The sequence below is a fragment of the Neurospora hispaniola genome, assembly GCF_033458365.1.
Source record: "Neurospora hispaniola strain FGSC 10403 chromosome Unknown B0T23scaffold_3, whole genome shotgun sequence".
NCBI classification, from domain to species: domain Eukaryota; kingdom Fungi; phylum Ascomycota; class Sordariomycetes; order Sordariales; family Sordariaceae; genus Neurospora; species Neurospora hispaniola.
Genome location: NW_026944408.1, coordinates 3,865,771 through 3,884,271, shown reverse-complemented (window position 1 = coordinate 3,884,271; position 18,501 = coordinate 3,865,771). Strand labels below are relative to the sequence as shown.

General features: G+C 37.6%; 3 protein-coding genes across 3 annotated transcripts; 2 read left to right on the top strand and 1 right to left on the bottom strand.

Annotated features, from left to right (window-relative positions):
• The first annotated feature begins 103 nt into the window (after positions 1 to 103).
• On the top strand, positions 104 to 2,255 carry B0T23DRAFT_124848 (uncharacterized protein). Its single transcript, XM_062832096.1, has 4 exons — positions 104 to 344; positions 421 to 479; positions 554 to 1,630; positions 1,688 to 2,255. Exons 1-4 carry the CDS (start codon positions 302 to 304, stop codon positions 1,778 to 1,780), a joined length of 1,272 nt encoding a protein of 423 aa, XP_062694502.1. The 5' UTR covers positions 104 to 301; the 3' UTR covers positions 1,781 to 2,255.
• A 596-nt stretch (positions 2,256 to 2,851) lies between these two features.
• On the top strand, positions 2,852 to 4,217 carry B0T23DRAFT_378108 (60S ribosomal protein L32). Its single transcript, XM_062837074.1, has 5 exons — positions 2,852 to 2,906; positions 2,967 to 3,006; positions 3,182 to 3,306; positions 3,486 to 3,607; positions 3,751 to 4,217. Exons 2-5 carry the CDS (start codon positions 2,967 to 2,969, stop codon positions 3,857 to 3,859), a joined length of 396 nt encoding a protein of 131 aa, XP_062694501.1. The 5' UTR covers positions 2,852 to 2,906; the 3' UTR covers positions 3,860 to 4,217.
• Positions 4,218 to 6,218: 2,001 nt separating this feature from the next.
• B0T23DRAFT_124820 (pyridoxal phosphate-dependent transferase) lies at positions 6,219 to 7,962 on the bottom strand. The gene is made up of 3 exons (XM_062832095.1): positions 7,702 to 7,962; positions 7,273 to 7,628; positions 6,219 to 7,205 (listed from the first exon to the last, which is right to left on the bottom strand). The coding sequence occupies exons 1-3, from the start codon at positions 7,841 to 7,843 to the stop codon at positions 6,285 to 6,287; spliced, it is 1,419 nt and encodes a 472-aa protein (XP_062694500.1). The 5' UTR covers positions 7,844 to 7,962; the 3' UTR covers positions 6,219 to 6,284.
• Between the last annotated feature and the right edge of the window lie 10,539 nt (positions 7,963 to 18,501).

Genomic DNA, 18,501 nt, shown 5'->3' with positions numbered 1-18,501 from the left:
ACGGTGGGTTATCAAACAAACTTTGACTCAGCAGTAGCTAGCAGGTGAAGTACCCAAAAGGGAGCCGGGTATCCAACGCGGGGCCGCTTAAAATTTCCCATAACGAGACGGAAAACGAAAAGGAACCTCCCTCCTCCATCCGTCCAGTGTCCTCTTGGTGCAAAGACCACAGTCTCCCCGCCTTTCGTCATTTGCGAGCTGCCCTTTTTGTCAACCGGATTCTTGACGGGGTATACCGACCGATCCTTCAACCAGAGAAAACGACTTTACAGCGTTAAAGGACCCCAGATTCGCTATCACCATGAGCAGCAGCAGCGGCGACGAGGGCGACCTCGATCTCTATGGTATGCCTGCCATTAAATACCATCTCGCCGCGATACCGGCAATCTGTTTCGGCATGTATTAACTCGCTTCGTGTAGCCATTCTCGGCGTCGACAAGTCGGCCAGCCCGAATGACATCAAGAAGGCTTATCGCAAGGTGGGCTAAATCACCACGCACACAACCGCCTGTCTAAAAGCTCCTAGATGTTGTGCTGACTCTTCGATCTCCAGCTCGCATTGATTCACCATCCGGACAAGGTCCCCGAGGACCAGCGCCCCGAAGCCGAAGTCAAGTTCAAGGCCATCGCCCAGGCGTACGAGATTCTTAGTGACGAAGAGAAGCGCGAAATGTACGACGTCCACGGTATGGCTGCTTTCGATCCTTCAAGGGGAGGCGGCCACGGCGGCCATGGCGCCAACATGGATGATATCTTTGCTGCCATGTTCGGCATGGGCGGTATGGGCGGCATGGGCGGCATGCCTAGACGCCCCAAGCGCAGCCCAGATGAAGAGCAGCCCTACAAGGTTACGCTCGAGGAGCTCTACAAGGGCAAGACTGTCAAGTTCGCTGCCGAAAAGCAGGTTGTCTGCCGCCAGTGCAAGGGCACCGGTGCTAAGGAGAACGTAAAGCCCAACAAGTGCGAGCGCTGCAGGGGTCGCGGTCTTGTAGAGGCCTACCAGTCCATCGGCCCCAACATGGCCCGTCAAGTTGTTATTCCCTGCGATCACTGCTCTGGCTCTGGCATGCACTATAAGGAGAAGGACCGCTGCAAGAAGTGCAAGGGCAAGCGGACTTGCAAGGAGACCAAGGCTCTCGAGCTCTACATCCCTCCCGGCTCCATGCAGGGCGATAGGATCGTCCTGGAAGGAGAGGCGGACCAGCTTCCGGACCAGGCCCCAGGAGACCTCATCTTCCACCTTGTCGAGGAGCCCCATGACGTCTTCACCCGCATCGGACATGACCTCTCAGCCGACCTCAACGTTGCCCTTATCGAGGCTCTGAGCGGCTTCTCACGTGTCGTCGTTAAGCACCTTGACGGCAGAGGCATCCACATCAACCACCCTCGTGGCAAGGTTCTTCGTCCCGGCGACGTCCTCAAAGTCCCCGGTGAGGGTATGCCCGTCAAGAAAAGTGATATGAAGGGCGACCTGTACCTCGTTGTGAAGATCGAGTTCCCTGAAGATGGTTGGTTGCAGGACGACAGCCAGTATGACGCTTTGGCGAAGCTCCTACCTCCTCCGCCCAAGCCAATCGAGGCCGAGGAGATCGATGACGTTGAATACGAATCCGGTGCCGATATCCAAGAGGTATGATGATCTTTCAAACATATAAGGAGAGAAGCTGTGGCTAACATTTGAACCTAGATGGGCGCTCACCAAGGTGACCCGCGCTACGGCAATGACTGGGAAGATGATGACGAAGACGAGGGTGCTGGTCCTCAGTGCGCTACCCAGTAAGGGAACACACACTCTGGAGGGAGTGCTATATACCTAGAGCATTGGCAAAGTCCTTGTCGCCATCGTCCCTCAACGAGCACAACGCGCCAAGTATCGAACTCGGCGTGGGTGGCTGGGAACGAGTGGAACAGTCCAGGACTTGACAGTCGCCCAGCTGCCACACCGAGAAACGCACGACCAGAGTAGCCGTTTTCTTCAAACCTTTTGCGGTCCATATAGCTTTGTTGCAGGGCGGCGGTCCAGTAGTATGCTTGGGAGCATGGCCTAGCCTGGTTGGATAAGCGAACTACAAGTTCCTATCCGGCAGGCCATTTGCTCACACCATCATAGGACGTGGCAGGTTTGGAGGTTTTTGGTCAACATGCAGCAATGGCCGTTTCTACATATCTTGAGCGACCATTAGTGAGGCAAGCATGCTTTTAGACGTCGAGCAGTATTGCCCATCAAGCAGGCAGAATCAGCCCTATCTTTTAGACTTGACACATAGACTTGTGTGTATACTCAATACCCAGCGATATGATAGCGGATGGATAAAGTTTGGTTGATAGTGAATCGGGGTGAATGTATTTGCGTGTTGTGTCAAACGTTCCCATTATTATTGCTGAACTGTGAATGATGATGCGTATCGCCCGAGTGGATCCATGTAATCCAATGCGTTTGGTTTTACCTCTAGGAGGTTGAACTCTCATCAAGACAGAGTTCCCGGGTCACGAATGCCGAAGAACGACAGCAACGCAACACATTCCGTACTAGTTCAGTAAAATGGTTTACGTATGCCATAAGACTCCGAATCGAAAGTGCAGTCCATAGAGGTAGTTGGTAATAGAATTGTGGCCGGCGAGATGCACTGCGTACAAAGAAAGAGGGAGGCAGCTCCTGAGATGGTCTCGGACGGCTGGGCGCTATCTCCAGGTGCGGCTTGACTGCCAAGATTTACAACTGCCACCCAGATGGTGACCCACCCCAGTAAAATTTTGGCGAATCACAGCTGCGTACCAAGCCTCGCCTTAACAATTTCGCACAGCCCTAAGCCCACCAGCTACACTTTCTCGATTTTTTTCCCCAGGTCCCGCCGTGACGCTGCCCGCCGAAACAGTCCCCCATCACTCGATAACAGACAGTCAAGGTAGGCACCCTCGTTCAATCGTATTCTCAGTAACGAAGCAATTCTAACAGCATATTCAAGATGGTTGCCGCCAAGAAGCACGTCCCTATCGTCAAGAAGCGTACGTTTCTCCTCAATTCCGCGACTCCAGCCGACGAGAAAAAAAATAGAAATCCCCTTGCTTGCTCGAGCTCGAGGGCCGACAACTCCATCACCGCCGTTTCCCGACAACAATCGACGAAAGAGCGATGCGAATACCAGTGGAACTAGAATGTTGACGAAATATTGGTGAACAGGCTCTAAGGGCTTCATGCGCCACCAGAGTGATCGCTTTATGCGTGTGGACTCGGCATGGCGCAAGCCCAAGGGTATCGATAACCGCGTCCGCCGTCGCTTCAGGGGCACTCTTGCTATGCCCTCGGTACGTTTGGCCATAATCCGGTGGTGGAAGAAGACGGAGCGAATCTGGACGGGAACCGCAGGATTGGATTGTCCCAAGCCCCTGGACAGAGACGCTCCGCGGGTGATCGTTGGGAAAACGATTGGGAAGTTCAAATCGATCAAAGGGCTAACCAAACGCGACTTGTTTCGCGCTTCTAGATCGGCTATGGCTCCAACAAGAAGACCCGCCACATGATGCCCTCCGGCCACAAGGCTTTCCTCGTCAGCAACGTCAAGGATGTCGAGCTCCTCCTCATGCACAACAAGACCTACGCTGCTGAGTACGTTACATCGATATCCATTCATTTCTTGGGGACATAAGTCGGATTCGGGATCGTGGAGTCGCTTTCGCGATATTTAATGGACAATGGAGGCAACGAGCAAGGGCGATGCAATGGACTGTCGCTAATATGCTTGACTATAGGATCGCCCACAACGTCTCTTCCCGCAAGCGCATCGAGATCATCGCTCGCGCTAAGCAGCTCTCCGTCAAGGTCACCAACGCCAAGGCCAAGGTTACCACCGAGGTCTAAATCTTCCTGTCTTCATCGTCATAAGGGGGCACTTTTTTCGTCATGTGTGATTCTGGGAGCATCTCAAGGCGGTCTCAACGGGAAATGGGTTCTGCTTTCTTTGGTCAGCGGGTTTTCTGCTAGCAACCAATCCAGGCTAGTGAAAATACAAACGCGGCTTGCTTGTCAAGGCACACACTACGAAGACCAAGCATCTACTACCACTGGACATACACATACAGACAACGGACGGGAACGGCGTTGTGATGAGGAAGGCCAAGACGTTGGCCTCTCATCGTATTTGTTGTCTCTGAGATATGGGACAGCACTGCACGGACAGAAGATATGAAATGATACCAGACCAATTTGACGTCAGGCAGATCCAAAGCAGTTGTACCATGGTGAATGGTATCGTGTGAACTGATGTCCGAAAATAGGCTCGTTGCCCGCTTCTCAGAGTTGACCTGACTACATTAGCACGCCCATTAAGAGCTGATGCCAGGTTTGTTGGAAGAACAGTGAGAAGTCTCAGCGACCATATCCATCCTTCTTTCAAGACACTTGGCTCTTGCTTCCCAAATAAGGGATTCCACATATTCAAATTCCAGTCACAAACTAAAAGAAACCCAGGAGCAAGGCATAGCATTGACCAAACATTGCAACAGAAGACTTTCGGCATACTATATAACTAGGTCATCCGAAGGCCGGTGCACAAAGGTCACACGACACACCCGTGGTAGTATCTCGCCTTCCGTCACAAAAAGCGGTAGCGGACTAGCGGTACCTAGAATGGAACTTCACGCTTAGAGGTAAGTACGCAAGTCTAGGCCCATCACAAGTGACATAAAAAGGTCCCAATTGAGGGTCGAGGTATTCCTGGAGTAGACAGGACGTCGAAGAAGATGGCAAAGTTGATTCTTTAGTGTACTTGCTCCCTAGTCAGTAAATAGAAACTCGTTATTTTATTGCCACGACGTGACCAAGTGACCGGAACTCGCTTCAGACTAACTAACATACCTTGTGGAAAGCTGAGACACAGCCTTGGGACATTCTTAGGTTTTTGTTTATCATACCATTACTTGATATTCTCCGACTTAGCTCGTTTAGCGGTTCCGTTCGACTCCGGGGAAGGATTGTGCATGCTCACAGGTGCAATGTCGTGAGACCGCGCGCTTCTTCTGTTGTACCACATGGACGTGTCAGTGTCGAACTATGGATGACAATGTCCGACTACCCACGTTTTGCCTGACGAAGAATGCCTAAATCGAGGTTATGTTTCGAATTCCGGTGGCCAAGTAAGTGATGATTAGGATACTATATAGTATAGGGAAATGGATTCAATAAGCGAGCCCTATGTGTCCTAGAGGTATTCTCGTCATTTCTAGGGCTGTAATAGCTCGGTGCCGTAAGAACTACGGAGATCCGAGATTTCAGACTGTATATAGCCTTAATCAATTTTCATACGTCGATCATGTACTTAATGTCACTGTGATCTTCTTGTTGGCTATGATGCGAGTTGCGAGTTATGCGTCGCCCCATTGTTAGTAGGTAAGTACGACGAGAATGACTGGTGTGCAATCTCTGACTTCTTGTTGGATGAAGAACGACTGCTTTAGGGTATGTGAGAGTCAGTGGTTAAAATGCAAGCTACCAGGACCTCAGCTGTAGTACAATTTTCTCAGAGACCATATTGTCATTGTGACTTTTGGCAGTTCGCTAGTGTAGAGATGCTGTCCTTGATTAGGATTCATGGATATTGGCTTGGCCATCTGAGTTCATGATGGGAGGTCATAATGATATCTGGATATAAGGACAAGAATCGTAATGTTATGGATAGCATCTCACGTCGAAATTTCGGCGTTCGACTTCATGACAGCAGTGAAAGTCGACTGGAGCTTTGGACACAAAGAGATATGACTAGAGTAATTGAAAAATCAATGCTTTGTCCGTAAAGTGGATTTGAACTCAATATTGATGGAGTCCAGCGAAGATAAAAGGTAACCCTGAACATGGCAGTTGGTCAGTTTTGATTGCCAACAGTTATTAAATCCATCTCTGGCCAGGGACCCCAAGTACCGAGACATGGCATATGTACTTAACGATATCTACGGCGTTCCTGAATAGACCTAGCCACCAACATTATTTACAGAAACGTAATGCTGTCTGTCCATGTGCTCGGTGTGCTTTCCGGGACTTCATGCTTCTCGTTCTAGGCATCCGGATGCATTTTAGCCGCCCGAGGAAGCCACACACACGGTTCTCGAACAGTTGGAACCATCCTCTTACTCGCTCATCATTTTGCGGGGTTGACTAAACCTGCATAAGTTGCAACAAGTTGCCCGACTGGCCAGATCAAGTTTCCATTATTCACAGATCCGAGAGGTGGGAGGGATAAACATAATGGAGCATGTGACTTTGTATACACGAAAGGGCCTAGTATAGTCACTTAAAGTGCGTGCTGCTTGGCCACCTCCAGTGCTGCTGAGAAGGCTTCTACGAACAGTACGCAGTCCTTGAATGTGTTATACAACGGGGCGGGTGCGACCCGGATGACGTTGGGCTTCCGCTCGTCAACGATAACCCCGCGCGCCTCGAGCTCCTTCATGACGGTATCTAGGAGCCCGTCGGAGAGCATGAGACTCAGCTGGGCGCCTCTTTCCTCTGACTTGGAAGGGGTAATGATACGGAAGTGAGCGCGGTCTTCCTCCTTCATCTGACCGAGAGTAGCTTCAAGGAAGTTGGTCAGCTTGAGGGATTTGCTCCTCAGCGCTTCCATGCCGCCAGCCTCCTGAAAGATCTCCAGGGAGGCGCTCAGGCTGGTGATATCTAGAATGCTGGGGTTGCTCAACTGGAAGCCAGCCGCGCCCGCCACGGGGTGGAATTTGTTGGCCATGACAAATCTCGTCTTCTTGTCATTGCCCCACCAGCCCGCAAGGCGGTTATTGTAGCCCTCCTCCGGTTTCTCATCCGTGATCTCCTTGGTTACGACGCTGTTGTTGGTGTGAACGAAGAGACCGCCGATACATCCAGGCCCGCCGTTGAGGTACTTGTAGCTGCACCAAGCCGCCGCATCTACTCCCCAGTCATGGAGGTATAGTGGTACGTTACCTACCGCGTGGGCGAGATCCCAGATGACGAAGATGCCGTGCTTGTGGGCAAAAGCTGTGATGGCAGGAATGTCAAGCAGCTGACCCGTGTAATACTGGATACCAGGCAGCAGCAGGAGAGCTGTGGTGTCAGCATGAGCTGAAATTACGGACAAGACTTCTTCGGTGCTGATGATGTTGTCCTTGGAGGAGGACTCTATCAGAACCATGGACTTTTCAGTTGACAAGCCATGATGACGAATCTGGGTTTCGACCGCGAACTATAACTCTTTTGTCAGTCATCCAGCTCCCAGTCTGACAGACACCCGATAGGATTGGGTTGTTTACATGGTCACTAGGGAAAGCCTTGTTCTCCAGAATGATCTTGTGACGACCATTGATATCGGGGCGATAAAAAGCAGACATCAAGAGGTGGATGTTGGCAGTCAAGGTCTGCATGACAGCCACCTCGGACACATTGGCTCCGACGACGGGCGCAATAAGCTCTGCAGCTTTGGCATCGGCGTCAAGCCACGTCGGGAGAGGCGACTCTTCAAGAGGCTTGAAATGGCCCTGCACTCCTTGAGTGGCCCATGTGGTAAGATACTGATTGAGACGGGTGACGGTTCTCTTGGGCTGCACACCCAGCGAATTGCCGCAGAGGTATATGCACTTGGCATCGTCCTCAGACGCTTGCAAGGCGGCTAAAACCGAGCATTAGCCCCCATCTTGGTGAGCCTCAGCGGGACTTCTCTTGTTCATGATTGGCGATCAAACCTGGGTGAGAGTCGGCCAAGCGGGAGCTCGCTATTTGGGCCTTAGTAGGAATGTTGAACTCATCACGGACGAAGGCGATAGAGTCCTCAATGTCCAGAGCCTCAGCCTGCTTCCGGGCGTTTTGAACCGCTGCGGTGCTCATGCTTTTTCACTTGCTGGGTGAGTTGATGGAGTGGTTGTCGTTGTTGGTGGACTACGCGTTGCAGCAGTCATAAAGTTGTGTGAGGCTCTTGCCACCGGGGCAGCTAAAGTCACGGTGTGCCCAGATAGAGTCACGGACTCTAACCTAAAGGGGAACGTCCCCACATAGGGTCGCCAGATATCAGCAAATGTCAGCTGCACCCAAAATTAGCGGTAGGCAACATAATTGCTCATCGCTAACAAATCCGTAAGATTGAATACGTACCTCACAGTATAGATTTTATCGCTAGTACTATTGCCGCCGTTATATTTTGGTATTTATTATCGTTTAAAATACCCCGCTCAATCTACTCTATTAATAAATCCAAATTCACAACTAATATAATGTGAGATGAACGGCTTGCAGGCATGCAGATGATATAATTGTATTATTCTCGCTAAGAATCTAACTATATTAAGGCTTTCCCCAGGTTGGGTTTTATGCCCTGCCTGGGTCCGCTGGCATATCTTACCTACCGGTTATCGGTCGTCCCGACCAAGGCAGGGTTAACGTCTCACAATACCCCCTCCCCAATTAATGATCGTTACGATCATTATGCTAGGTACATGCAAAAATTAAAAAATAGTCGGGGCATATAGCCAACAGCCTTATCTAGTATCGTAATAGAATAAATAAAAAAGAAGACTATAAAATAATAGTATAGGTAGTAAACGGTTTGAGCTAATCTAGCGTTACCTATTAATTAATTCGTAATTCCTCCTTAATAGAGATTTATTACCGTCTTAATCGGTTTCGGTCTACCCTATATAATTAAAAGTTAGAAAGAAGGAAAGGAAAGGAAATAAGAAAAAATTGTAATATTGAATACCTAGCGTAAAACTTTCGTTTATTAATACCCGACGGGCATTACTCCTATAATAAGGATTCCTATTTATTTATACTATCTTTGGGCGTATTTTAACGAATTGTTAGTTTATTATAACTATTATCGGTACTATAAATGGTTATAGCGCCTCTTATATTAATAAGTTTTTTTAAACCCGCCCTATAGACTTTCCTTAATATATATAAATCGCTACAATCCCTAATAATAAATATCGTAAATATATTGTTCACTATTAATAAGGCTAATTGTATTATTCAATTCGAAAAAGTAAAAATCGTCCCAAACGGCCTTTATAACTTATAATAATTAAAATATTAATTCTAATACCGGTTATTAGAAGGATCTAACTACTACTACCCTAATATTCATTTACGTATTCAATCTATCTAAAGCGTTAACGGGTATATTATAAACCAATCTAAAAAATTAAGTATAGTAATAATTTAATGCTTATAATACAATTATAGTACCTTCTAAATTATTATACTTTACGGATAGAGTATTATATTAATTAAATTACTTAATTATTTTAATTATTATTATATCGAATCTTTTTATAATTTCGTTAAACTTAATAATTATTATATCTAACTATTTTTAAAATATTTTACGTTTTTTCTACTTTTTAATTGAATTTTTGGCGGGGGTTTTAGTTATACGCTTAGGAATAGTTAAAGTAACGGTCGTTAATTATTTAAATATATTAGGGGCGAATAGATTTAGTGGAATTTGTATAAGGATAGTTAGGGGGTTAACTGGCATATTAATATTGTAGTTACTATTATTTATAATAATAATTGTTTAATTAGCTTCGGGTATAAATATAGTAGTTAATAATATAATTATTATGACCGAAGGTAAGGCGGCTATAATCAATAGTATAGCTAGAGTGATCGAAGGTATAGTAGTAGTAGTAAATAATATAGTTAAAGTAATCGGGGGTATGGCGGCGATAGTCGATAATATAGCCTAGGCAACGTTAGCCGGTAGATTTGGCCGGTATTATCTAAGCTAATTGTAGTATAGTTCGGAGATATTTATATATTAGTTATTAAGGAGCCTTATACTTCTTATATATACCGCTATTACTCTGTATACTTTAAATTTCAATTTATTCCGGCCGATAATTACGTAGGGCTTACACTTATTTAGTAATTTAACTGCCTCGTTAATAATATAATCGAGTATTTGTTTTATAATTTCCTAGACGGGGGCTACTATTCCGCCGTCCTATAATACGATAATTATAGATAAATTTAATTAATAAAAACGTTCGTTATCTTTATAGATCATCGATTCTAATCCTACGTTTTTTATACGCGTACGCTAATCTACCTTCTTATTGGGGTTGATAGTGGCGATAGTAAATTATACGATTTTTATTATTATATAATTAATTGCGTAGAAGTTTTTAGTAATTGTAATTGCCTTGTTAATACTTTTAGTTTTGGTAATTATATTAAAGGTTTAATAATTATAGTTATAATAATTATTATCTGAAATACGCCTATAAATGCTATACTTATTTAATACTGTTATAATATCGGTTTTTTTATTGTTCGAGAGTATATTACCGATCGTTTATTCTATACGATAAATTAGGGTATTATTAGCGCCCGCGGCTTTAGGTTTATTAATACGTTTATTAGAAGGCGGTTTATTCTAGATAGGGCCGGCTTCGTTTTATACTACTACGAAGTAGGCAACTAAATTGGTATATATTACGTTGTGAGTAGTTGAAGCTATAATAACGGTAGGTTGAGATATAATTAATTGGGTATTAATTTAAGGCGTATAGTGCTAGTTATAACGGTAGATAGTAGTAATAGTTTAAAATATAATTGACCAATTATTGAATTAGTATATATAATATTAATTGAGGGAATATTAAGGGGGTAATAGTAGTATTAAGGTTAATATTAATATTAAGGTCGGTATTAATTAGGGAATAGGTATTTAGGGAGAGGGATAAGGAAATAAAAAAAAGGATTTAATAGCGGTTATATACTTTTTTATTTTTTCTAAAATAATTAAAGGCTCAATTAATATCATTAGTAATATAGTGTCCAACGTTTCGCCCCGTTTACTTTTTTTTAATAGGATAGCGATAATAATATTGGTCTTAAGAATTTAATTAATTTCCGCCGTTTTATTTAATATTGTATATAATTTATTCGTACGGGTAAACAATCTAAGATTAATAGAATACAATTTTTCGTAATTACGTACGAAATTTTGAATATTCTCTATCAACCCGTTAATATATAGGCCACCTCGCGGGTACTATTTATTATACTCCGTACTATAGCCTTTATATTTCACCTAATATTCGATTAATAATTTGCCTCTATACTATAAAATCTTTCAATCTATAATTTTTTCTATTTTATATAATTGCCAATTGTTGGTATTACTTTCAACTATAATATGTTCGCCTGGTTATTCTTCGCGGTAAAATGGGTCTTTACTGTAGGGATATTTTCTTAAGTAGTTTATAGAAATTACCGGATGAATTTTCTATACGGGTAGTAATTTAAATTTGTATACTAAATTATCAATTTTTTATTTAACTTTAAATAGTCCAATTTATTAGTCGGCATATTTCTGCGATTTAATACCTAATTAAATATAACCTTTATATAATTATAATATAACTTTATTTCCTTCGGCGAATTAGAATAATCGATAACCTTTATTAAATATTAATTTATATTTCGTCGCTACCTAATTAATAACTTCAACCGCTTTGCAATAGTATAAATGTTAAATTGTATTAAAATTATTATTTTAGTAATCTATTAATTTAAATAGGTCGAGCGCCGTATTTAATTTAAAACCTATTACAATTTCGTTAGGGGTACGGCCTAATAGTATTAATAGACTATTATTAAAATTATATTACAAGGCGGGGAGAATATCTAACTAAAGAATATTAGGATTCTCTATAATATAATACCGGATGGCGATTTCAACCTCCTAATTACATTATTCAACTTAATTATTAAATTTCGAATTCTATACAGTAGTATAATAGATTATTACATTGAATTTTAGGAAGACCTCCTTCTAAATTACGGATAAAAATTTAGAGTCCTAATTAATAATTAACACCCAGAATAGGCCCCAATCGCATAATAGGAGTATAGTAATAAGGCGCTTGGCCTATTATTTTATAGTATAGTTTATTCGGCCGGGGATTAATAAAATCTTTTTACTAAAGTTATATATAATAATTATAAACGTATTGTAATATTTTCTACCCTATATTATTGATTGGCTAATTTAATTAGGAAGATTAGTAATAAAATCTATATAAATTGTATAGAAAGGTATTGGTTGTGGTTTTATAGGTTTTATCTATTTGGGGACGGTTTTATAATTTATCTTAAACTTTAAATATTATAGGTAATACTCTACGTATCGCTTTAAGGCTTTTATTATATAAGGAAAATAAAGTCCTTCTAATTTTTATATTATTTTTGTAAGGTTGAAGTAATAGTATTTATTATATATAAGGGCGAGTATATTATATATAGTATTAGTAGGAACGTACAATTTTAATTTCCTAACGTAAAGAAAGTAATATAATAACCTATCTTTCAATTAAAAGGGAAATTATTTATTAGTATTAAAATTAAATTTTATATTATAATTATTATATTCCTTCAATTTACGTACGATAGTAGCGTAATACTTATTCTTTTTATAGCCGGCGATGAATTTTATTCTTATATTTTTATTTATATAGATATAAATTGTATAGGCGGCGTTTTTTTAAATATTATTAAATTTATTAATGTTTAACTATAATTTAATCTCGGCGCTAAATAATTTAAATAAAGTGTCCGGGATAATATTGACCTTTTTTAGTATATAATAAATATTGAAATTGAATTAAAATAAATATATAGAAGTAATAATAAATTTTGAATTTAATTTTATAAAGTTAGTAGTATTTAGGTTAATTTATTTAATTATATTAATAAAGGCGCGATAATTTATTAGGACAATAACAGGTTTAGTATAGGATTATACTAACTAGCGGAGGGATCGGCAGGCTTAAATTAAATAGGTTGTTTTTAATTTTATTAATTAATAATTCTTTTTAGCGGCGGATAACCGTTTATTATAAAAGAGAATAGGCTAGATTTTATAAATAGGAATAAATTTACCGTCCTACTAATCGCTATCGATATAGAAAATTATAATACTAAAACCCTATTTTTTTAAAATATTGATTTTAAAAAATATAATTCTATTTAAATAATAGTAAAAGACTACCGTTTCTTTTATTAATTAATTTTATAGGATAGTAAAGGTTTCTTTTTTAAAGTTTGTTAGCGTGAAGCTTAATGTACTAGTGAATATCTTTCTTACTACTAGGGATTTCTTCTTTAATATTTTACTATCCTTTTTACTAATTTTAATAAATTTAATTTTCCTTTCTTCTAAAGGACCGATTTTTTAAATAAACCAAGGAATAAATCTTTTTAGAAAATTAGCTAAATTAATATAGTACTTTAGTAATACTAGGTCGGTTAATTATTAGATATTCTATATAGTAGCAATATAGTTAGTAGTAGTAGCTATACCCAATTTATCTATATAATAACCTAGTAAGTGTATTAATAGATACGCAACGAAGGACTTCTTTACTACTATATTAAAATTGATTTCTCGAAACAATTTGAGGATAACTTCTAAGTATTTTAAATAATCCTCAACTATATCGTTAAATACAACAATATTATTAATATATCTTACTACGAATACGTGGTATAAATAGAATTTTCGGTCGATAAACCGTTGTATATAAACTAACGAATTTTTATAACCTATTAATATAACATTCAATCGCTCTAATCCCCTCGGACTAATTAGGATTATTCTATTTCAATAGGGTAGGTAAACGCTAATTTAGTAGAAGAATATTGAACTATCGAAGTAGTTAGCAAAGTTCTTACCTTTTATTCTAACAATTATAGAGTCCTAGGTCAGTAGTAAGTATAAATCGCTAATAATTATATAGTTTAATAATTATAAATCGATAACGACGTACCCCTTTCGGACGCCGTCTATAGTATACTAAATAATAAAGTAGGGATAATCGAATAGTATTACCCTATATATTTATTCGAATTTACTATTTTTATATATTTTATTTAGTATTTTATTAAGGAATTAATAATTTTAAATATTAAATTAGTAAAGTTTAGATGAGACTTTTTATTTATGCCAATTTTCGACGAGGTCAATTTAAAGTATATTACCCTCGTTTATTTTTACTATACTACGTCTATTATAAATATTATATTTATTAAATAAAACTTTAATATATTATACGTATACTAGATCGCAATTACAAATTTTAATTCTATAAATAAATTCAATTTCTAGAATATTTTTGTTTTTACTAATACTAAGGGATAGATATCGTTTTAATAATTCGCAAAGGAGTTTCAATATGTCTTTCTTAGTAAATTTGCAATTGGGGATATTATTAATTATTCGAATAGTCGCTTTATCGGATATAATTATTATATTGGGGGTTAATATAATATTCTTAAGGTCTACGGTAAATGCGAATTCTTTATTAGGTTAAATTTTTACTACGGTTAATAACGTTTGGGTTTATTTAAATAAAATAGCCCGGTAATTATTACTATTAAGATTTTTAATAGTATCTATTCGCTAGGACCGATAAATACGTATTAGTTTATTAGTAGTATTAATAATATTTATAAGTTTGGGGGTTTTCGTATTAAGGAGATAATTTCGGGCGTAGGGATGTTTGGCTTTAAAAATATATTCTTTTAGAACATTTACTAGTAATTTATTAGTAATATACGCGAAATCGACAGGAATAAAACGTTTAAAGTATAATAGAATAACTATATTATATATTATTAATACTCTTTAATAAATTAATTTAATTATATAATTAGTTAGTATAACTATATTACTATATATTAGAATTCGTATAGTATTTACTAATAAATTAATAATAATTTAATTTAGCTAGGTCTATTAAATTCCTAATAGTAATCTAGCGGCTAGTCCTTTAGTAACTTACGCGGTTAATATAAATACCTAGCGTATAGGGCAATTATCGATAGTGCCTTTAATAAATAGGTCAAATATTGCTTATTTAATAAGAACCACTCAATTACTAATAACGTCGAATAATTTCGTTTCTAAATCGTTAAACTTTATATTTAAACTTTTATTAATCTATTACTCGTCGATTAAAATACTAGAATAACCGGTATTTATATAAATGGTATATTTATCGCTATTTAATTCCAAGCGAATATTTATTTAGAAATAGCCATACCGTATAGGGTTACTAAATAGGTTTGCGGGACCTTTATCGACCTACTCTATTATTCTAAAAGCTTCAACTATTTTATTATATTAAATACTATTTATTGCGAAGCCTACTAAACTATAGTTTTGATAGTTAGATTGTAGCGTTAGTTAACTTAATTTGCTAGGCCTCGGTTAACTAGGTTCGGGTCCCGAACCTGGTAGCCTTAGTTCGGTGCATAAATTAATATAAACGTAAATAAATATTTTATTATGTATAAGGAAAACTTCGTAATACTTTCTATATGTTCACCGATTTATATCGTATAATAATAGATAAATAGAACCGGGATTAATATTAAATTTAGTAGTATTAATAAGGATATTTATTAATATATTACTTCCGGTCGATAAATTAATAATTAAAAAAATTTCTTCCTCCCCTAAACTATAATTTTAACTAATTTCTTCGAATCCTTATCCCTTAAAATATTCTCTTTTAGAATTTGGCTTATCTATCTCCCAATAAATCTTATGTTTATCCTTAATAGAATAAATACTATTATATTCTAATCTAAATTTAATATATTAATAATAAATATATTAGTATAGACGATTTTAGTAACGCCAGCCTCGGCTAGATAAACTACTATACTATCCGGATAATAGGCCGTTGTACCTACGGGATAAACTTTAATATCTATTTCCTAAAGAGGAACTACGATATTTGTATAATAAGCCTCTCCAATATAACTATAGATTACCCCGATATTCGCTAGACGAGGATCCGCGATATTTATTATTATTATAGTTTAATGGGGCTAAAGATAATTATTGGTAAGCTATATTACAATTAAAGGATAAATTAGAGTAACAATACTAACGATCCTCCTTTCCCTATAATACTATATTTTGGTCCTCCTTAATTTCCTCCTATTTTATAAAATTAACGGCTTTGATAGTTTTAATATTTAGGAGCTTACTATTAAATTCGGCCTTTAATATTTATTTATTAAAATTATTATTATATCCTCTTAAATTATTAATAATTTTAAAACGATATATTTCAACGTAGTAATTTAAATAGGTTAACTATTCGTCTAGAGTTATATTGTTAGCGGGTTTAACGATTAAATCTTTTAAACTAGGGTATAAGTAATTATAAATTCGAATTATATACGTACTGCGATCTTTTTCACCGAATTCCTTCGAATAGCGGATAATTTCTATTGCGATATTATGGGGTGGTTTACTAGCGTAATAATCTTTATATAAGTATTCCAATATATTAAGTTTAGCTAATGCCTAAGCGTGGGGTATCTTCTAATATATAAGAATTATAATATATTAGCTATCTAAATTCTACTTTATAATTATACGGGTCTTCGTATTAAATTAATTTATATATTATACCTTCGTTCTACCTATAAATAATTAATATAGATTTTTCTAAAGAGTATTTGCCTTTAGATTATTATTAATAATATTATTTCGAACGGTCTTAATAAAGAGATGGGGCGACGTAATATAAATTTTATTTTTCTTTTGGAAATAATTGCTTCCAATATTACCGTCTTTTTCCTTGGCGTCCGGCTAAAAATAGCCGATTATTGAGATTTTCTAGTTATTAAATATAGTAAATTGAAGGGAAGTAGCGAAATGATTGGCTATAACTTCTAATTTATTATTATTTATCTTACTTGTAGCTTTAACGATATATGTAATATAGTAAAACTCTTTATTACTATTCAATGTTTCCGGCTCTTCGGTAGTAGTAGCATTGTTATCGTTACTAGTATTCTTACTATAATTATTATCTTTAATAATAGTATTACTATTAGAATTTACCTAGGTAGAACTTATATTACTAATTATTTATTTAATTAGTTAGCGCCGGCGTTAAATAATTGTTTGGAGCCTACGAAATATATTTAATAATCTTTATAATACCTTTTATTTTCTAATAGACGGTTCGGAATTAAATAGTAATTCGACTATATATTAATTTTTAGGGGGTAAATTAGTAATATCGGGTGAGAACGAGGGTTGGATTAATAAGTGGGGTTTTAATAAGGGTGCGAATATAATACCGGGAGGATTTCGCAGTTTATATTAGAAGGTATAAGGATAGGGAAGATTAATATTTAAAAGTAGGGTTTTAATAAATTTAAGGGCGTTAAATAATAATCTAGTTCTAATTAGTATTTTCCCTTTCTATTACTTTAACGGCCTTAGTAGTATTATTAATTGAAGGCCTCCTTATTCCTTATATAAAGGCGGGGAAGGAGTTTGGTAATTCCTTTATTTTAGTACCTTCTTAGGAGGTTCTAAGGATACTATTCGGTTTAAAAATAATCGTTTATTATTGGCTTAGGGTAATTAATAGCGGACCGTTAGTAAATTTAGATTTATTACGTTAATAACCGGCGGTTCAATTAATTTACTCCTTCTAATTTCTATGGGGAATAACTGCCTTAATATCTAGTTTACCGGCATAACTTCTAGAATACTATTTAATTTACTAAAGGAGGTCGAATTTAAATCGGAAAAAATAATAATTATCGCCCTACTCTAAATTTCTTACGATGATGGGTATGCCGAAGGTTGTTCTAGTATTGCCGCCGGGGAAGTCTATTGGAATCCGATATTTACTAAATATTAAACTATATAGTTAATTAGATTCGTCGTTACGTTAGATAGTACATCGGGCATAAGGATGTCCGACTTGGCCGACGGTTAATGATTATAAGGATACTAGACTAAATTTAACTTATACAAATTGAATAGTATTAGCGGGTTATTAATATCCGATATACTAATATTTTATAGGATATTCTACAGCTCAGTACTAATAGTACTGCTTTCTACTATTTCTATATTAATATTAGGATATTGGGAATTCTTATTATTAATAATAGAATCGATCTTTAGGGAAGAGAAGGGGTCAATCTCCAGTAAAGAAAAGGGTTCGTTAATAGAATTGAAAAAATTATAATTATTAAATATAAATAATATTATTAGTATTTATCCTCTATCGGTTAATTAACTATCTTCCTCGAATTTAGTTATTGGTAATTATTCGAATTGTAAATATAAGGGAGGTAATTCTATTAATATAGTTGAAATTAATAATTCTACTTTGGTTTGCGGGGGTTATTATTGTTCAACCGGACAATTATTATTAGTTTCGTATTCGAAGAGTAGTTTATAAATAACTTCGGGTATCTAGTCTTCGGGTGTCTAATCTTTTTAGTTATTATATTTGGGAACGGTTGGCTCATTATTAATATAACCTTAATTATCAACCAATTCGTTATCAGAAGGGTTGGGTAATTAATTATCGTCTTCTTCTATTATAGTATAAAAAAGTGTAACGACCGGTTATTATTCGCTAAACGGTTAATTATTTTAGTATTTACTATTTCGTTCGATTATAAAAGGGGTTATTTAGGGTGGCGGTACGAAT